At 37.7% G+C, this 18,680-nt stretch overlaps 1 protein-coding gene across 1 annotated transcript in view; it reads right to left on the bottom strand.

The window, feature by feature from the left end:
- The window catches only part of DENND4C (DENN domain-containing protein 4C), a 73,742-nt gene extending 61,279 nt beyond the window's left edge, over positions 1-12,463 (bottom strand). Inside the window, exons 1-9 of the mRNA XM_051218068.1 lie at positions 12,260-12,463; positions 12,140-12,223; positions 11,939-12,099; positions 9,615-9,858; positions 7,876-8,125; positions 5,782-5,933; positions 3,134-3,462; positions 1,297-1,363; positions 101-159 (exon numbers count right to left, since the gene is read on the bottom strand). Of these exons, the coding sequence (XP_051064503.1) occupies positions 101-159; positions 1,297-1,363; positions 3,134-3,462; positions 5,782-5,933; positions 7,876-8,125; positions 9,615-9,858; positions 11,939-12,099; positions 12,140-12,223; positions 12,260-12,349 (1,436 nt within the window). The 5' untranslated portion in view covers positions 12,350-12,463. The remainder of the gene's footprint in view (positions 1-100; positions 160-1,296; positions 1,364-3,133; positions 3,463-5,781; positions 5,934-7,875; positions 8,126-9,614; positions 9,859-11,938; positions 12,100-12,139; positions 12,224-12,259) is intronic.
- Between the last annotated feature and the right edge of the window lie 6,217 nt (positions 12,464-18,680).

The following is an 18,680-nucleotide window of genomic DNA, read 5'->3' as shown; positions in this document are numbered from 1 at the left end:
TGTTAAAAACTACAGTAAATACACTAAATATTTGTTCAAATTAGCGAACATATTTTCTTAAGAAACTTCACCAAGACAAAAGTATGAAGGGTATACCTACCTTGAAGAAGATGCATTAGTGTCATCTGGACGTTGAATTAGAATAGGAGCAGCACATAGCTAGAAGTTATTAAGAAAGGTAAAAGTTGTACAGTATGTTAATAATTGAACAAAAACTATTATTTAGTAGAAAATACAGTCAAAAATATTTCCTTTAGATGAGGTTTATGTTGCACAGAGGAAGAATATGGTAGAAAATAACAACAGGAGCCATGGTCTGATAACCTGTCCATCATATCAGATGTACCACCTCTGAAACGCTAACCAAAGAGACGAAATGGGCCGACGAATGCCAGTAATATACAGCTAACTTCTACGGCTCAACGCCATCAATTAACTGCTTCTAATTTTATTCAGTTCTACAGTCTCAAAATAGTTGAAGTCACAAAGACTAATGCCCCAAGATAGTGATACCAATTGAGTTATCATTACTATGTCCGAACGAACACTGAGAGAGCTCAGGACTAGCCGCAGAATGTTGCTACTGAACATGGACAATTCTTCTGAAAAAATGGTGATTGAACAGTCTCCGAGCATTCTAATCTTCAGGATGCCAGGTTTTAAATATTTGATCTTTGATAGATAGACTAACGATGCGAGGATATCAAAGAAGACCTACATTGGCGTAATTCGCTCTGGACTTCATTATACATCGACTAATCTGGACTGCTACCTCACAAACAGAACAAACACAATCAGTCATAGACGAACTCCTTGAATATTCTCAACAGTTCGTTACAAATTATAACAGTAATTTGAGTAGCCTTCGGTGTCATCACACAGTAAAGCAATATTACCCAAATACTGAAGGCCGATGGATTCACACTACCACATACCTTCCCTCAAGGCTGTTCCCAGAATGTCATCCGCGGTTAGATTCAAGAGATTGAGTATACGAGAGTAATCCCATTGCTGGATTGGAATAGCAGAGAAAGATGATTGTATACCCTCATTAAAAGAGGTGTTTATGTACGGATAGTTTAAGATGTTGATAAAAAACTTATACACAATTTCCTTTAATCGATAATCTTAAAGCAAAATCCTGACTAAAGAATCTATCGTTCAGTGAAGAAAATAACACAAACCGTATCGAATAAAAACCCACAGGTTTTATAGTATGCTGTCTACCGTTTCACATTGTCTAAATATTTAATATAATTAGAAAGACAACATTACCTAGCTAAAGAAAAGACTTACATCAACAGATATACTTGGTATTGCTCGATCAGGAAAAGGAATTTCAAATAAGAAATAACCTAAATACCTAGATATGAAAAATGTTTCATACAAAAGTCAAATGAAAACAAATATAGAGAAATACTAAAAAAATACCATTCTTAATCAAAACTACAAACAAGCGAGCTGATCAATTAAGAAATAAAAATTTGATTTTATTGATATCACAAGCCGATTTAGGGTGGATATCTACTGAAAACCAGGAAGTACTTGGCAGCTACTTCATCTTAGTAGGGAATCGTCAATAGTGCATTTTCATAGACCCGCTATAAAAAGTTGACCCCAATGCCTTCAGTTTCGCACACGAACATCTGACACCTCTAGACCACTGAAAGCCGGCATTCAATGGAGTAAATGTCTAAAGTTTGTCAATTTACAATATTGCACGAATATCTTTCATTGTTCGTGGTGAACAGCTATCCCACACTCGACATTGTTGAACTACATTGGTTAAGGGGTTCGCAGTGGCAGTCCCAACTAAGATCAGTTCGGGATTTAAAATATGAAAAAAAATATTGTCGGCATTTATAAAAAACCAGATGTGTTATATCCGGGCGAGAATAAATGAATGGTAACTGTCAGGATATATTTACGGACCAACATTATACGAATATTTTTATTGTATGACTACCAAATGACTATATTATATGCATATTCATATTCCTTTCATTATAAACTCTTATTTGACCTATTGACTATTACTACTCTTGAGATATTCCCAATTTATCAGTAACAGTTTCTCCCAATCACATCCACTTTTGGCTAGTCAGTCAGTCAGTCAGTAACAACGTAGAACTTCGTACGTACGTACATCAGTTCGAGTTGCCACAAACGTTATGTTCCATTTTATGGTACGATGTGGTGTTTAGTTTGTATATAAACCAACTATGTTTGGAATATACGATTCATATCGTGGAGGTTGAGATTGGTGTTCTGAACTTAACAGGCAGGGCTAGACGAAAAAAGAACCAACAGGAAGTCTAGGTCGCTTGTACTGGTGCATGCGTCACTAATTTGATCATATAAGTCAGAGTATCTAAATTTGGCAATCGTATTTCGTAATATTGTATAGCTAAGGTCATGTCAATATGTTATCTAATTCATTTGTAAATGAAGAGCTGGTTGGAATGATCTTGATATAGGACCAGACAATAGACAGAAGGAATGAATATTTATTGTGAAAGATTACAGAGTATTTGTACAATACGTATACAAAGCTTTCGATCATCCATTAGCATCTTGTGGTGTGTTCTGAAGTCTGAACTATCTTCTCGTCTGGCCTTCTAGTGTTCCGTCTACGACGTGTTTTTCGTGTACCGATCCTCTACTCTCCATCTGACGACTGACAGCCTCGAATTTGTGTTCCGCTACACATCTACAAACAATCTTGTGAATAGTATCCATCACAGTAGCAGTTCTTCTTCCTGTCTCCTTTTAAATTTAACTAACATAAATATTGGATTGTTATAATTAAGTAGTAGTAAGATTTAGCCCAATTATTGTTGTGTTTTTCTTCAAGTAACATATAAATACGCATCAATCTGAACTATTATAATCAGAGTTTTCGTCCTCTTACTATGGACATTTTGTGATATTTCTAACACCCTATTTCATTAACTCCATTAACTAATGTATATCAAACTTTTGTTTACAAAAAAACGATACTTTTTCTTGTCTTAGTCTGTTCGAGATTGATTACTCCTCGTGAAGGAGCATAGGTCGTTCATCAGCATTATATGCTGATGATATGTATGATAAATATTAGATTTTGACAAAAATATAGGAAAGTAATTCTTACCGTTCAAATGGAATATTATCCAAATTATTTGATAACAAACATCGACTGTATAGAAATCCCAAAAAATTAGAAAATGGTAAAGTGAATGACCAACGAGAAAGTATACAAAGAGTTTTCGTCACACCAATAACACGATCACCAACACGTGATGCTAAAAAATGACGTTGTCGTTTAGCTATTGCCTCTTCATTAGGATCATATTCATGATTTACTGAATCTGTACTAGATCTGGAATTAATTAACTCTGGATCAACTCCTAAACAGTAGCATTTATGTAGATCTAATTCTTCAATATAAGGTTCATAGAAAGTAAGTGCAACACCATAAAGCTAGGCGATACACACAGAAAAAACAAGTAAACGAAGAAATGTTATTATCAGATTTATATCATGATATCGAATCTATGGTGTTTTAATAACGTAAACCAATCAAACACAATGATGAATTTAACATCAGAATTAATCAATTATAATCATTATTTTGAGACTGATGCACCGCAGTTAATTAGTCACTGAGTAGTAACCAATATCATATTTGTACAGTGGCGCAAATTCGTGGGTTGGTTGAAGTTAGATATTAACACCATTGGATGCCAGTTCAGTGGTCTAATGGTTAAGTGCTCGCGCGCGAGACTGATAGGTCTTGGGTTCGAGTCTCGTGAGGCGGGATCGTGGGTGCGCACTGCTGGGGAGTCCCATGCTAGGACGAAACAGTCGCCCAGTGCTTCCAGTTTTCCCATGGCGGTCTAGCTTCAATTGACTAATGATTTCAACTATTGAAATACAATATTTGTCTACTCATTCACTGCTTGACGATCGAATCCCATTGCTCAGGCTGCAGTCCCAATAGCTCGGTGGTAACGTTTCAGATTGTGAAGCTGAGTAACTTAAGTTCAAATTCTACAGGGAGCATCAGTTCCCTCAAGATTACAGGTACGACTTGTCGATGAATGTTAATTAACATGGAGTATGAGTCAAGTAGAGATTCCTGCCGACTGTCTTCGATCCCTTATCATTAGTGTGCTATTTTTTATACAAGCGCTAGAAACGATGTCCTAAACGTCAATTCTGTAGTAAAAACTAAATTGAACATTAACATTTATAAAAACTAATCAAATATAAGCCTATACAGAATAGAATAACATGCGGTGAAAGTTATTTGAACAGGTAAAAATAAAATGAGGTTATGAACAGGCAAACAAATAAGGTTGTTGATGGTCATTAAAATCAAGGTTTCATCACGTTCAGATTGGCCATAAGATAAATAACTAGGTAGCTAAAAAAATGTAAGTCGAGAAGAACATTTTTAGCGATATTTATTGAATTTACCAACGCTTATTAACATCATTTATTATTCATTGTTTCTTTTTTGGAGAGATATTTTTTGCCCGAAAACACAATGGATAGCTATGACAAACTAGTAAGTGATGAAGAGCTTGCTTTTTACTCAGTTCACACAAAATCTGGTACAACTGCGGACCAAAAATAGTATGCATCACACTAAAAATTGGTAGGTGTGGCCTTGGATACTGCTCAGGAGTCCAAACCAAAGTGGATAATTTTCTGAGGAAGCCATTCTACAGGCCTTAGACTTAAAGGTTTAAACCAAAAAGCAATGAAGAAACGTTAAAAGATGCAGTCCCATGGTGACCAAAGACTAAGAACAGGTTTGTCTGTTAATCGTTATCTCAGAACCCCAGAGGTCAGGTAAACCAATGGCCTAGAATTTTCTAGATATCTCAGTTGAACCTTCCTTATCAGCCAGGTCAGTTTCAGCGTTAGACACTCGCGTTTTATCCCTCATACTTTCTGTACATAATTCGCGATTTTGCACTGCTATCTTGAATTATCTTAAGTGGGCACCTTCACACTCGACACGGTTAAACTTCATTGGTCATGGTTTCTCACTGGAATGCCGAAAATTCCCCACAGATAGTTGCTAGTGAGCACATAACAACTATCAGTATAAGGGGTGGATGCGCACTGCTGAGATTCCCATACTAGAACGAAACGGCGGCCAAGTCCTTCCAGGTTTAGCGTTGTCGTCTGATTTAGGTCGGTACATGATCTTATTTTATATATATATATATATATAATTTAGTTTAGTTAAATAATCTTTTCCCGCTCATCTTTTCTTTCGAGTAGCTGGGCTCGTATATAAGAAGGAGGTGCATCAGTATCAATCCCCGGACACAGTACGTCACAATAACCGATATAATTATTCTCCAGAGAATTATTCTGCACATTTCAAAGGAGTATCTAATAAACAGTTCAATTATGCAATAGAATGCTATATTTTTACAGATGAAAAAGTAACGATCAGTTAGCTAAAAATGGGTAACTCAGTTTTGCATCCAAACTGCATCATTCACTTACTTCCTGAGGTTTTCATGCACTATGGTCAAGTAATTTACTCAAGTTCTTTTGATTTACAAATTAGATAAATTAAAACTTCTTGTAACTACACACTCTAAGTTCTGTTATTCTAATTAGAGGTTTTGAAAAGTAGGAATTATTGATACATATCGATCGAATGAAAAATGAAACAATAACAACAGAGTTATAGGATTTACTATCAATAAGGACATATATGAGTTTTGAGTCATAGTTAGAATGCTATATATATTGCGGGGAAAAAATCATACCAACCTTTTGGTAGGCTTCATTTGTAAGCATAAATGTGAAAGAATTAACTTCAGGTGGATCTTGATTCACAGACCATGATTCAATTGATGCACCCCATGGAAGACAGAAATTGGCTACTTGAAATATATCTGGATCTAATGGAGCAACTTGAGATGCTTTATTTTCATTAAATAAATCAAAATTTTTTTAAAAAAATAGTTCAGTTTAAATTCTAGAGTAGAAAGTAACAAACAATTTTACGCCTCTGATGGCCATTTTTAACGAAGAATAAGTTAAGATGACCATCGGCAACCGAATATAATTAACGACATAGAATGTTAGGGAAACAGAGAAAAACGATTGCTTAATATTGCGTCTATTTTATAGTGATTCACTGAATGAAATCGATTTATAGTATCAAGCATTTTTAACGTGATAAAAACGATGAAAATTCATAGGTATTTTTGATCTTACTTAAAACCACTCCTTGTGTAATTTTCGGACGAATTAACCAGAAAACCCTCACTGTACTGTCAGATAATTTTTATCAGTGTCAGTCAGTCAGCTACAACGTAGGACCAGGCACATATGTGCATCGGTCCAGGTTGCCATACCGCATCAGCACAACAAGATGAACACCGGATTCATAGCAGTGGTTAGGTCAAAGGTAGTAATATGTAAGAGAAAGATTGCATATAGAGATATAGTACAAGAAGAAAGAATTGGTTCGTAGAAAGAAAGATATGAAGCGATTTTAATCTCTTAGTTTAAGAGATTAAAATCGCTACCTTGACGTGGTGGTCGGGCTTGCCTATCGTGATGAAGCAACCGAGCTATACTGGCTGGAACAACCGTTCCTCAAGGTCCTACCATGTCAGACAGGTCGGTTGAAGAGCGGTAAGACTAAAAGCAACAAACCCAAGGTCCGAAGGCGAAGTCGTACTGCTGACTGTACAGAGGTGTGACAGCAGTAAGGTGTTTCCTTCAGACAACCAGCATAACAGCGATGCTGCCTTCCCACAAGGAGGGATGGGGTTAGAAAAGGTCGACCCTAAAAATGCGCACCTCACCTTACCTCACGGATTTCCGTCTCCGGTGGTAAGGCCCTTTGGAGAACGGAGCTAACACGTCAAAAACCTTCCACAAAAAGGCCGTGCGCGACCGGCCTCAAGCAGTTGTCCCTTGGGCACTGCGGTCACGCTCTCAGGTCACTGAGACCGCCTCTAATCCAATTTCCTTTTCAGGTACCTCCAGAAGAACCCTTCCACGGTGTGGGCAACCGGGAAGTGATAACCGCCCTCATACCTCTAACAGCACCCTTCCTTTTATCAGTGTGAAATTAGGATGTAGTGTCACCAGGAGATTAATATTTTCAAGAACATGTAAATCATCAAACTTGAAAGGTAGATTAACGGACGTCTCTCCTCACAAATAGTTATGCGTAGTTTAACTTCTTAATATTTGTTGCCTCAGTCGAGAAAGGAAGCTGTGATTCATTGATTTAGAAACTTCCATTTTAACCAGTTGGTAGTAGGACTCTGACTTAACTTTTCTTACCTGGGACTAGACGATCAGAGAAAATCTTTCACACAGAAAACTACAGACAGGATAATAAAAAAATACACGAGTCTTCAAATGAGTACGTTAAAACTATAATAATCTGTTAAGTAGACTAACAGTTATTATTAGAAGAGATTCATTCGAAGTTTGAAAATACATTATTTTATTAGTATCACAGTTCCCAATGAACAGTGCTAATGATAAACAATTTATACTTCAATAGTTTGTACTTTTTTTATTTCAAAACGGACAAAAACTGCAACCATCCGTTTATAATAAACGATTAACTAGAAAAAAATATCATGTTATTTAATCATCAGTGTTAATAAAGGCTTTGTCTATCACATCATAAAGCGATTATCGGAGTAAGGGACCTGACATCTTGATGAATTATTTTCGATGTTTAATAACACTCTATGTAGTTTATCGCATTATCAACTACGAGATTAGATATTACATTTTTATGGTCAAATAACAAAGCGATGGGTTACCACTGAAATCAACAACTTACGGTTTTACTTACAACCTGAGAAAACTTTTCTGACTAAATTAACATACCTGGTGTAAAATCTGAACAGGTTTTATCATCCATCCCATTGTTGAGTTGGTCACACATTTCAGGAGGGTCACTAGATGGTTTGTTGGGAACAACCAAGGGATACTGCGAATTTTCATTATGTATACTGGGATTTGAAAAATTGTAATCAACGCTTGGAACTCTATACCAATATAATACCTCAGGTTTATAGGAAATTATACATTGTTTTACAAGTGACTTGCGATAACAAATATAGGCTTTTAATCTGAACTAGAGATAGTAATAAAACAGATAAAGGGGAATTAATCATATGAACGAAAATTGTAATAAAAAGAAATGCCTAGATTTCGTACTGAAATACATATAGAAGTATCAGTTTAACGAAATTTACGTTAAGTAATTTATAATTCAACAATTATAAATCTAAACAATATTAGGCTACAGTTCTAAACCCACTACATATACATCAAACTCGAGCGCAACCAAGAAACCCTGTAATTCACGTGGTATTTACATCGAACATCTGCGTACACTTGTAGTACAGTGGCGAATAGATCGCACTCAACATAGCAATTTCAAGAACATAATACAGAACCCAAGAAATGCCAACTATTAGCGGCCATATGGATAATGTAAATCAATAAACTGAATTATAGGTATCCTTGTGACTAGTGACGAAGAATTGATTGACATAAATGGTGAAAAAGTAGTGTGTTGTGATCCCAGTACTGTAGATAAAAAAAATTTGAAATTATGTTATGATCTTCGTCATTATATGTGAGTAGCGCAGGGAGGATCATTAAAATAGATCAGTAATCTGAAAAGTCAGTCAGCTACAACGTAGAACCAGGCACATATATGAATCGGTCCAAGTTGCAATACCTTATTAGTAGAAAATGAACGCTAAATTCATAGAAGTAGTTAATTCAGTGGTGGAAGAATATAAAAAAATTGCATATAAGGATATAGTGCAGAAAGAAATAGTTGGTAGAAAGAAAGATATAAAGCAATTTTAATCTCATAGTTCGAGGGAAGACACAGTGCATACACCTACGCCATTGTGATCGATTCTGAGCCATGTCACCCAGAGTCTCCAACCATTAGTCACACGGTAAACGAATAAGCTTAATTAAGAATCTCGCTGCAATCATAAACCGATCGAAGTCAGGCCACCATTGAAAACCCGGAAGCACTGGACCGCCGTTTTGCCCTAGTATGGGAATCTCAGCCGTGCGCATTCACGAACCCGTACGCGGGAATCGAACCCAGGACTTTATGTTCCACGCACGAACACTTAGGCTCTGGACCACCAAGTCGATATGCAACAGTGTTAATCCCTAATTCCAATCAATTCACAACATTCTGCGACCATCTTCCATTGTCTTCAGTGGGTAACTACTTCACACCCAACACAGATTAGCTCCACTAGTCACGGCTTATCACTAGAATTCCAGGAATTGCTTTCTGACGCTACTCATTAGTGAGCATATGATAACTGTCAGTAAGGGGTTGTGGAGATTGTTGAATATGATTGAGAATTGCGTGAATAATTTATTCGTTTGACTGTAGTAAGATTTTCTGGAATATGAGATAAACGTCTTTGAAAAGGCTATTTTTGAAGAAGTTTCCAACCGAAAAGTCTTCGAATTTTAGTAACGGAGATACTCAGTATGAAGTCAACTTTGAACTGGACTTCAAGGTATCCCATCTATGAACCCCTAGAAATATTACAATTAAATTATGCAAAAGTAGAACTCACTGAACTTATACATATAGGTTCCGTGACTTGTCGGTAAGCTGGAGGACAAGTCTCTTGTTTTTCCGGAATGATAATACATAGATCAGTTACTGCTAGGCAGTCAATGCTGTTCTCGGCAGTACCTCGTAGATATGATAAAAACAAACGGTTCGTTAAAGAACTGGGTAAGTCCGCAGCACGACCTCCAATAGTTTTTGACAAAACCACCGCGTTAGTTTTAGGGCATTGTTTCTCTCCCAAAGTGCTATTGATTTCGGAAATAAAAATCACTGAGATTTTTCAAGAGACAATGAAATCACGATAATTGGGAAAAAATGACGAGATAAAACAGGAAATTACCAGACTTAAATTGCAAATGATCCTAATGCGAATTATTTGAAAGTATTTTGCCTTAAGACAACAATACAAAACTTAAGTTCGCGAAAATAGGGAACTCAAATATATCATTCAGCAACTTAGATTTAAGCTTCCAAATAAATTTTCATCGTCAATTGTATATCCAACTTAATGATCATCTAACTTCCAGTATAATTATCAAGAAACATGAGCAGTTTCCTCAGATACCTTTCTGTACTCTTCAAACTGTCAAAACATTTTATGAAAATTATATCACATTAAGCTGCGAAACGTCAAAGATATAGCTTTCTGTTCATTACGATATCACAAAAATACATTTATTACTGAAGTATGGAGATATTGACAATAATCTTTTCTATACTTCATAAATACAACCAGATATTTTTTCGTCTAAGGCACATAAATTTGCCAGGGACCACTGTCCTCAAAGTACACCAGAATACAAATTTTTTGACATAACGTGGGTCTTCCTCGAACATACGATACATAGGCACAAGAAGGCACAGCCCTATAATATATTATAACATCCTGCGACTTCGGATGCAATTTATGAAAGAAAAATAGTTGCCTGAATGGCGTAGTGCTTAAACCTATAGTACCAGACGACCAGTCTTCGCATATTGGAGCAGAGCAAAATGGATTCACTTGCACCAGATATATCGGTGGGCCGGGATTGGTGTGGACATAAACAAAGCCAAGAAACTGGTTTTACTTATTTGAACAAAACGCACGTTCAATGCGTAGCTATCACCATCTGAATCTTCGCAGAGTATTTATGCTGACTAATCAGATTAATTTTTCAACTCGTGATGCAGCTTTGCTATGCCAATTATTATTCCTAATGTACAGAAGTAATACCTACGAGTAGTTTAGGTGGAACGTTTACTCAGAAGATATTTAGTTGGGGAGATATTTTTAATCGATGATGAGAATAACTTCGCAGATTTTAACTGGCTTAAGGATAAAGCGTGTCGCAACGAATTTACAGCTCTATACCATTTTTAGTCAAGGATCTGGCGGAAACCTTAGAGTGCCAGTACATTAGTAAATCCCAAGACTTCACGAGCTAAATTTGTGGTTAGACTGTGTTCTAATCCCAAACCAAACAAACAAGATAGACTTTGTGTCTGTGCGAAATACAATAAACAAAACAGGAAAACATCCAAACTCTGTAGAGGATTCCTTTAAGGTCTAAGTCTCTTACAACTGAAGATAAAAAGCCCTATGTGGCAACGTGGCGTGAAAGCGAAATGAAATGGAACGATCGCTTCTGATGCAGATTTTATCTGAAGCATAACTCCATAAGAATTCGTTGTTTATTTAAAGTACACTACTAAACAAATCGTATTCTTGTTAATTGTAAGCATTTTTGTAGTGTATATGTCAGGAAACTTCATCGATATATTTACACTGGTCCTAGATAGCTGAATCATAATAGAATTTTGCCGACCTAAACACGAACATTATGGTAAAGCATGATGTGTATAAAACTTAGGGAAATAATAAACCTTTCGAAAAACTTGACTGTCTGCAAAAAAAACCTTCATTAGGATAATGATGATAATAATCAACTTTTAGATATGGAATCACAATATTTATGATCTAGTTCCCGAGTAGTAAGGCTTTCAACAATCATTTTCAGGAACTGGTTGAATTTCCCGAAAATTCTAAAGGTAACCAAATTCCTGGTCATGATAAGACCTCGTTTTGCAAGGCAACTAGAAGTGAGTCAATTTAGTCGGCTTGTTGCACAAAATCAAGATCGACTAGCGAATATTAATGCAAAACTAGGCGAATAACCCATTCTTTAACCAGACATAACTAAATTCAGTGTACAAGGAACATCAAGTAGACATAATCGCATTAAGTCTACAAGTTGAGGGTTGGATTTTACTGAACGGAGGTAGATATGAGAGATTAAGAACATGCACGTGAAATATTGTATAAATAATAGACAATAAACGTACTCGATATCTTTTATAAATGGTTGATCTCGTCCTCTACGGTAACATATACAGGCCTCCTCTCCAAAATTCAAAAGGATGTTGGCTTTGTGTTTTCCAGAGACACTGTATTTAATAGATGTATACCCTTCCGGTATTTCTTCTTTCTCTCTTAAACTAACAATCTAGAAGAACTTGTTGGACAATCGAAACAATATACCCCACCTTAATATCAACAATAGGTTCAGGGAATCGCGTGAAGTCAATCGAAGTATTGGGAGCGATTATCTCCTCAGCATGTGTAAGAATCTTGAACAAGTAATAATTAAAATTTATTATGCTAACCTTGGAAACGTCATATGTACTTGGATTCTTGGGCAAGCCACAAATCACAAAATATTCTGCAAGACGTTCCGGAAGACTCTGAGTTTTCATGATAATAGGATTTATTATTGAACTTCACAAGTCATGGATTTCCATCATATCGTGTGGATGAGTAAATAGTTCAGGTTAACTAGACCGATCACCTTCAATGACCCGCCTGTAAACGTTAAAGAAATCAACATATTTAAGAGAAATATCCAATTTCTTCATATCGTTTATTTATAGGCCTGTTTACTTTCACTAGCCCCTGAATTAAAAATAGTTGCACAATATAAGTGATACCAGGCGCGGTTATTGTGTTCGTATTGTGACAATAATTCTAGAAAGCTTAGTGTGTACACAAGGTTTTTCCTGATATTAAAATGCCTTAGAGGACCAAAAACCTAACAAGAAAACTTGTGAGTATCACATAAAACATGAATCTCAATTCATTATTTCTGTTTGTCTCGACAAGTTTTCGCAAAAATAAAATGTATATATATAGTCAGTTGAAAAACCTTGTAAGCAATGATAATTTATAGCATCGTAAACACCCACAAGCACCTTAACTACTTGCTTGGGCTCGGCTCCAACACACACCTTGTGGACAATACTCAGAAAGTTGGGACACAGAATAGTAGAATGGGTTGTGGCCATACCTACTCTTTATGAGTAGTCAGCAGTACTTCATGAAGAAATTTGACAGTTTTTCGCTACAATTTACCCATGCTTTCCCCTCTCCCGTTAAGTGTACTCAAGCTCCTACCTAGATGGGATGAGGATCCACTGCATCTAGATACGGAAACCTGCCGAGTGAACTCTTCTTGTATTCAAATGGTTCAAATGGTTCAAATGGTTGTGGACGGAATAGAAGAAGCTTTCGCTTAACAGGCTTCCGTGTCTAGTAGAAGGGGATCACCAAATCCTCCAGGCAGGAACCTAGGTATGTTAACAATAAAAGAGGAAAAGAAATTGGTAAATCATAGTGTGATGCTGTCCTTGGTCCTTAAGAATAGGTCAAGTTGCCTCTTGAAGGACTCCTGAGAAGTCGCTTGGACTAGCTCGGCCGGCAGCGAATTCCAGCTTTTGACAACTCTTAAAGAGTAGAAGTTGTGTCTACATTCCGTCTTGCTATGTTGTGTTTCCAGTTTCTGGGTGTTACTCCTTAGGTTATTATTCGAACTAAGCTTAAGTAGATGTTTAAGAGGATGTCCAGGAGTGTTAAGAATACTATAAGCCATTAATAAATCACCTCTAAGACGCCTATATTCTAATGAGTAAAGGTCTAGTGAACGGAGGCGTTCTTCGTAAGGCTTAGATTTGAGTCCTCGAACTGATTTCGTGGCTCGCCGTTGGATACGCTCCAAAGTGACCTTGTCCTTTTGGAGTGAGGGGGGAGTACTATGTTTCCGTACTCTAAATGGGGACGGATGAAACTATTGGAGATTGTGTGGAAAGTTCTTCCGTCAAACTGGCCAAAAATGTGCCTCAACGTTACCAGTGCAAGGTTTGCTCGGAAGGCATTTTTGTCACAGTTAGCGTAAGACTTTAAGTCATGGGGCACCAGGACTCCTAAATCTTTTTCGACTTGGGATACTACTAGAGAGGAGTTTCCTAAGTTGTAACTGTAGTTTGCGACATGTCGCAGATGGACTACTTTACACTTTGAAGTGTTAAAGGTAAGTCCGTTATCGTCTGCCCAACTTTGAAGTCGAGTCAGATCCTCCTGAAGTGCCTGTGTATCGTCTTGGTTGTGTATCTCTCTCCAAAGTTTCACGTCGTCGGCAAAAAGCAATAAGTCTGACGACACCTGTTGAGGAAGATCATTTATATAAGTCAAGAAGAGAAGAGGTCCTAGTACTGAGCCCTGGGGGACCCTACTAGGACATCCCATAGCCTGAGATAAAGTGAAATTAACCCTGACCTTAAATGTCGATTTTTCAGTTATGAAGTGAGTTAATCGATTAGAGGTGGTCTGATACCCAATCGTGTGGGTTTATTGGTAAGACATTTATGGTTAACTTTATCAAAAGCTTTTGAGAAATCAAGGTAAATGACATCAACCTTCCCCTTGTGATCAAGGATGCTTGTCCATCTGTCCACTGCAGTCAGCAGGTTAGTTATACAAGAGTAACCCTTCCTGAAACCATGCTGTTGGGTTGGGAAGAAATTTCAGGACAGTAGATAGTCATTTAAACCGTCGCATATCAGGGACTCCATGAGTTTTGAAAGTAATGACAGAAGAGCCACCGGCCGATAACTTGAAGGTTCATTGCGTCGACCACCTTTGAAAATTGGTGTGATGTGAGCCAACTTCCAATTTTCCGGTAATTTGCCTCGGCTAAGCGAGTGTGAGAACATCACGCTAAGCGGCGTTGCCAGGATTGAGGCTGCCTCCCTCAGTATGGCAGGATGAACCGTATCCGGGCCAGGAGAAGTATCTAGTCTTAAGTGCTGCAATTTCCGGAACACCAAGTCAGCGCTTAGGTCCACTTCAGAAAGTCCTGTGGAACTGCAGATGAAACTGTCGTCAATAAAGTTGATGTCAGCCAGTTGAAATGTTTGAGAGTAATGTGCCGCCAGAAGTTTAGCGGCGTCGCCATCGTTGTTGGTCGGGCCAACAACCATTTTTATTATTTGAGCTTGAGTTTGCATGTGCCTGAATTTATTAAGCTCTTTAATCACCTGGCCATCAAGCAGTTTTATTTTCATCGATAGTATTTTATCTATATGTTTTCATATATTTATTCCTGCGCTCATATAGACGTCTGATTAATAATAACAATACTGTTACTGTCAAATCAGAAATGAAGAGGTTTAAACATGTATTTAGAAGGCCGTCGATATTTCGAAAAGCGTTTGGTCATAGCTGGCTAGTAATTACAAAGGATATGTAGCACGGCGTACCCACACGTGATCTGGTGCCGATGCGTGAACGAGAGCCTTAATCTAGGATGTGTCCGGTAAAACCAATGAGGTCGGTATCAATGCCAAGGACTTACAGAACTATTTACTTTGGGGACTTATTTACCGCTACAATCACGTGACGACTCATTTATATACTTTCCTTAACCTACCAAACATAGGCTACTGAAAGCGCCTGATAACTCGTTCTTATGCTTTGGTGTATATGCTTGTGAAATCACATTACTTTATTTTCGTTCTTACATTCTTAACAATCAACTCACTGGTCAACACGTGCCTTGTGTCGTATGCTAGTCTATCATTTGGCTCGTGTTCTGATGAAATAAACCAAAGAGGCGGCTTCGTATTCTCCTCTGGAAATTATACACCGTTGGGAATTGCAATAATATCCATCAGGTTGATTGACACATAAGGTTTAAGGACAGCTTTGAATATATCTCGCAACACAGTAACCGATCATGTTTTCTCCCTCAGACGGAGAATGGGTCTTTCCACCCATTTGATAGCACCTTAGATAATAATGGGTATTGAAATAAGTTGCTACGAGGTGAAGTGTGGTTTTTGTACTTGATGATGATTCGTTTGTATTTGACTGGGAGTGTATTACCAATCCCAAACAGAACATTCAGTTGTGCTTAGTTAGAACCAGAAGGTTCACTCCATTGGTTTCCTTTAAAAGTTGGCTTGATATGCGTTAGCTCACATTTGTCTGGGACCGTGCCCAGGATTAGGAAATGCGAGAGAATCACAGCAAGCGGTGTTGCAAAGACTGAAGCGGCTTCACTTAGCATTAGATAATGAACCATTTCCTGGCTAGAAATGTCCTTGTTTAGAAACTACAGTTTTGATACCTAAATCCGGAACTTAGATTTACCTCTGGGACAACTTTTGGGTTACAGGTAAAGCTCTCGTTAATGCAATTTGTGTGAAACGATTGAAATTTTCAGGAATACCGTCTTGTCAGGAGCTCTGAAGCATAATGGTCGTTGCTGGCTCGGCTTTAAGATCTAACAACTGGGGAACTCTGGATTTAGTTCCTTGGCGAGACTGTATATGACAGAATAAGCTTTCTATTGAGAGACAAATTTATCGTTCGTTTATATTCCGCCTAATGGTATTCAAATAGTAAAACTCCTTTCGACTGTAAGTTGCTTGAACTTTTTGAGGGACGTTTGCAAAACAGACTAATTTGTAGCCTGTAAGATAGTAAGAATTATGAGATCTTAATGAGCGCCGATCATTACACTTGCAGTGAATTGTTTTTTAAAGGTGCAAGTCTAACGCCCACGATTAGTTGGAAGTCTTAGCTAAGTTGATCCAGAAAAACTGAAGGCTTTGACGGCGCGAAAACTTTGTACCTGTTAGAGCCAGGGTTTCGATGTTAATAACTAGTAATCCTTTGGTTTAGAGAACCAGTCTAAGCGTTGCGGTGTTTTTTTTGCATCGAGTCTCTGAGTTCATGTCTTTAAACAGTTGAGGTTGAAGAAACAAGACACAATATAGCTGTAAACTACATCTTACGTGTATCCAGAGAACTTGACCTTAGAATGAATGATGCCACCCAATATAAGGTATGGGTGTGTCCGAGACGAATAGAATTTGATAATTCATTCAGAGTATTATCGTCGTAGCCGATGTCAGCTGTTAGCTTCCTGTAGATGACACTAACTAGACACCTAATGATTTTAGAATGTCTCACTGAGCATAATACAGGTAATCGAAACTGGTCAACTCTTGAGTATACACTTGATGTGCCATCAAGCAGGATCATAGGTACGGGGCTGTTCCGCCCTCTATTCCTGTTTTTCTGTCGTCGCAAAAGAAACCTAGATTGATTATGGCCAACTTCTGGACTATGATCTGATATGCTGATGTTTCCGATATTCCTATCAGATAAGTATTATCAGCGTTGCTCACTTCACTCAACTCATCCATTTTTCTCACTGAACTCGCAGCGTTTGAATATAAATCAATGATCCTTTTGATTTGATAAGTATGAATGTCCTTGTCCAGTATAATTGAATATAGATTGTGTGTATGAATAGGTAACCTACATACGTAGGGCTCTCAAAGTTGGTGGTCTTTGTCTTTGAATGCAAGTGGATTCCATCTCGTAACCTAGGTCACTTGGCACATATGCCTCAAGAGTAGCAGCCGACGTTTGAAGAGAAGGGAAGATTATCTTAATTGCTCAATGTTTGAGATCTCCCTCTTGTCTGACCGACTATTTACTGGGTCAATATATTCCTAAGATTAAAGGACAGTTGTAGGAACTTCTGCCCTGGAATAAAATGGACTGTATTATCAGGGTCTGTGTCTTCTGAGACACTTTTCACAATGATACTTCTTTCGCTAAATAAAGGTTCATTGGACTTTCTTGGTATGTGTCCTGATGATGCCGCAATCCGAAAACGGTACATTAGGCGGCCTATTAGCACCCCCTTCAGAATTCAACAAGTGACGGCTAAGTAGAAAATCCTTCATGTTAGTGGTGCAATTGAACGCTTCATGAAGTCTCGGATGATTTTGTTATTTGGTTCCGTTCATCCAGGTCAGCCATATAACTGTTAGTAGTCAAACTTCGGAATTTCTGAGTTTCCTGTCTACATCTTCCTGAAGCACCCTGTTGTTTTTGTCTTGAAAACTGAGAGGAAGATCATAGCTGTCTTTAAGGCTCGTAGCTGTTGAGAAATTGTCGCAAAACGTGGTTGGTTTTCAAGACTCTGAGGAAAATTATGGTCCATTTTATTTGACAGTCAGATTAAGGCCCAGATTCCCGTGTTTTCCGTTGACTGGTCGGAGATTTGAGGCGCCAAGCATTTCTGAAAATGAACTTTTATTCTTTATATTCATACTGAAGGGTGTACAATCTCATACAATAGAATTTTTGAGTCCCACAGTTGCAACAGGAGAGGCTAGGGCACACAAGTTTGCAGAGAAGGCCTAACACTACCGATGTTATGATGGTGCTGAGTTTTATCTTATCCTCAGTGATGTCAGTGCTTATTCCACTAATACTACTGTCATTGAAAACCCTCTTCTTTGCCTTACTGTGTGCTGCTTAGTGCTCATTCGTTTCGGGACTAGTTTATTTTGCGCTGTTGAAAAGTTTTCTGTAAACCTATCAAGAGACTGATGATACTTCCCAGAATATGCTTACCATCTTTCAGCATTTTCAGCAAACAACGGTGACGGTGGTATGGAAGTCAAGCTGCTTACATATGCTCTTTATGGTGAAATATAAGTTGCCAACCGAGCGTGAACAAAAGTTCACACCCGTGAGAAAATATGGTATATTCAAAACGAATGAAAGGAATGCAAAGAGGTGGATATGTAGGATTAAGGTTTATTTCGATATAATTACGTATATCTTTGTAACTATTATAATAGACCCTATCCCGAAAATTAAGACTTGTCATGATGCGACTACCTAATCAATAAGATCTTGCGTCGAAGTCACATCATTGTCTATTTTGAC

The sequence above is a fragment of the Schistosoma haematobium genome, chromosome 7 (assembly GCF_000699445.3).
Source record: "Schistosoma haematobium chromosome 7, whole genome shotgun sequence".
NCBI lineage: Eukaryota > Metazoa > Platyhelminthes > Trematoda > Strigeidida > Schistosomatidae > Schistosoma > Schistosoma haematobium.
The sequence above is the reverse complement of the archived record's forward strand: the minus strand, read 5'-3'. Positions and strand labels throughout refer to the sequence as shown.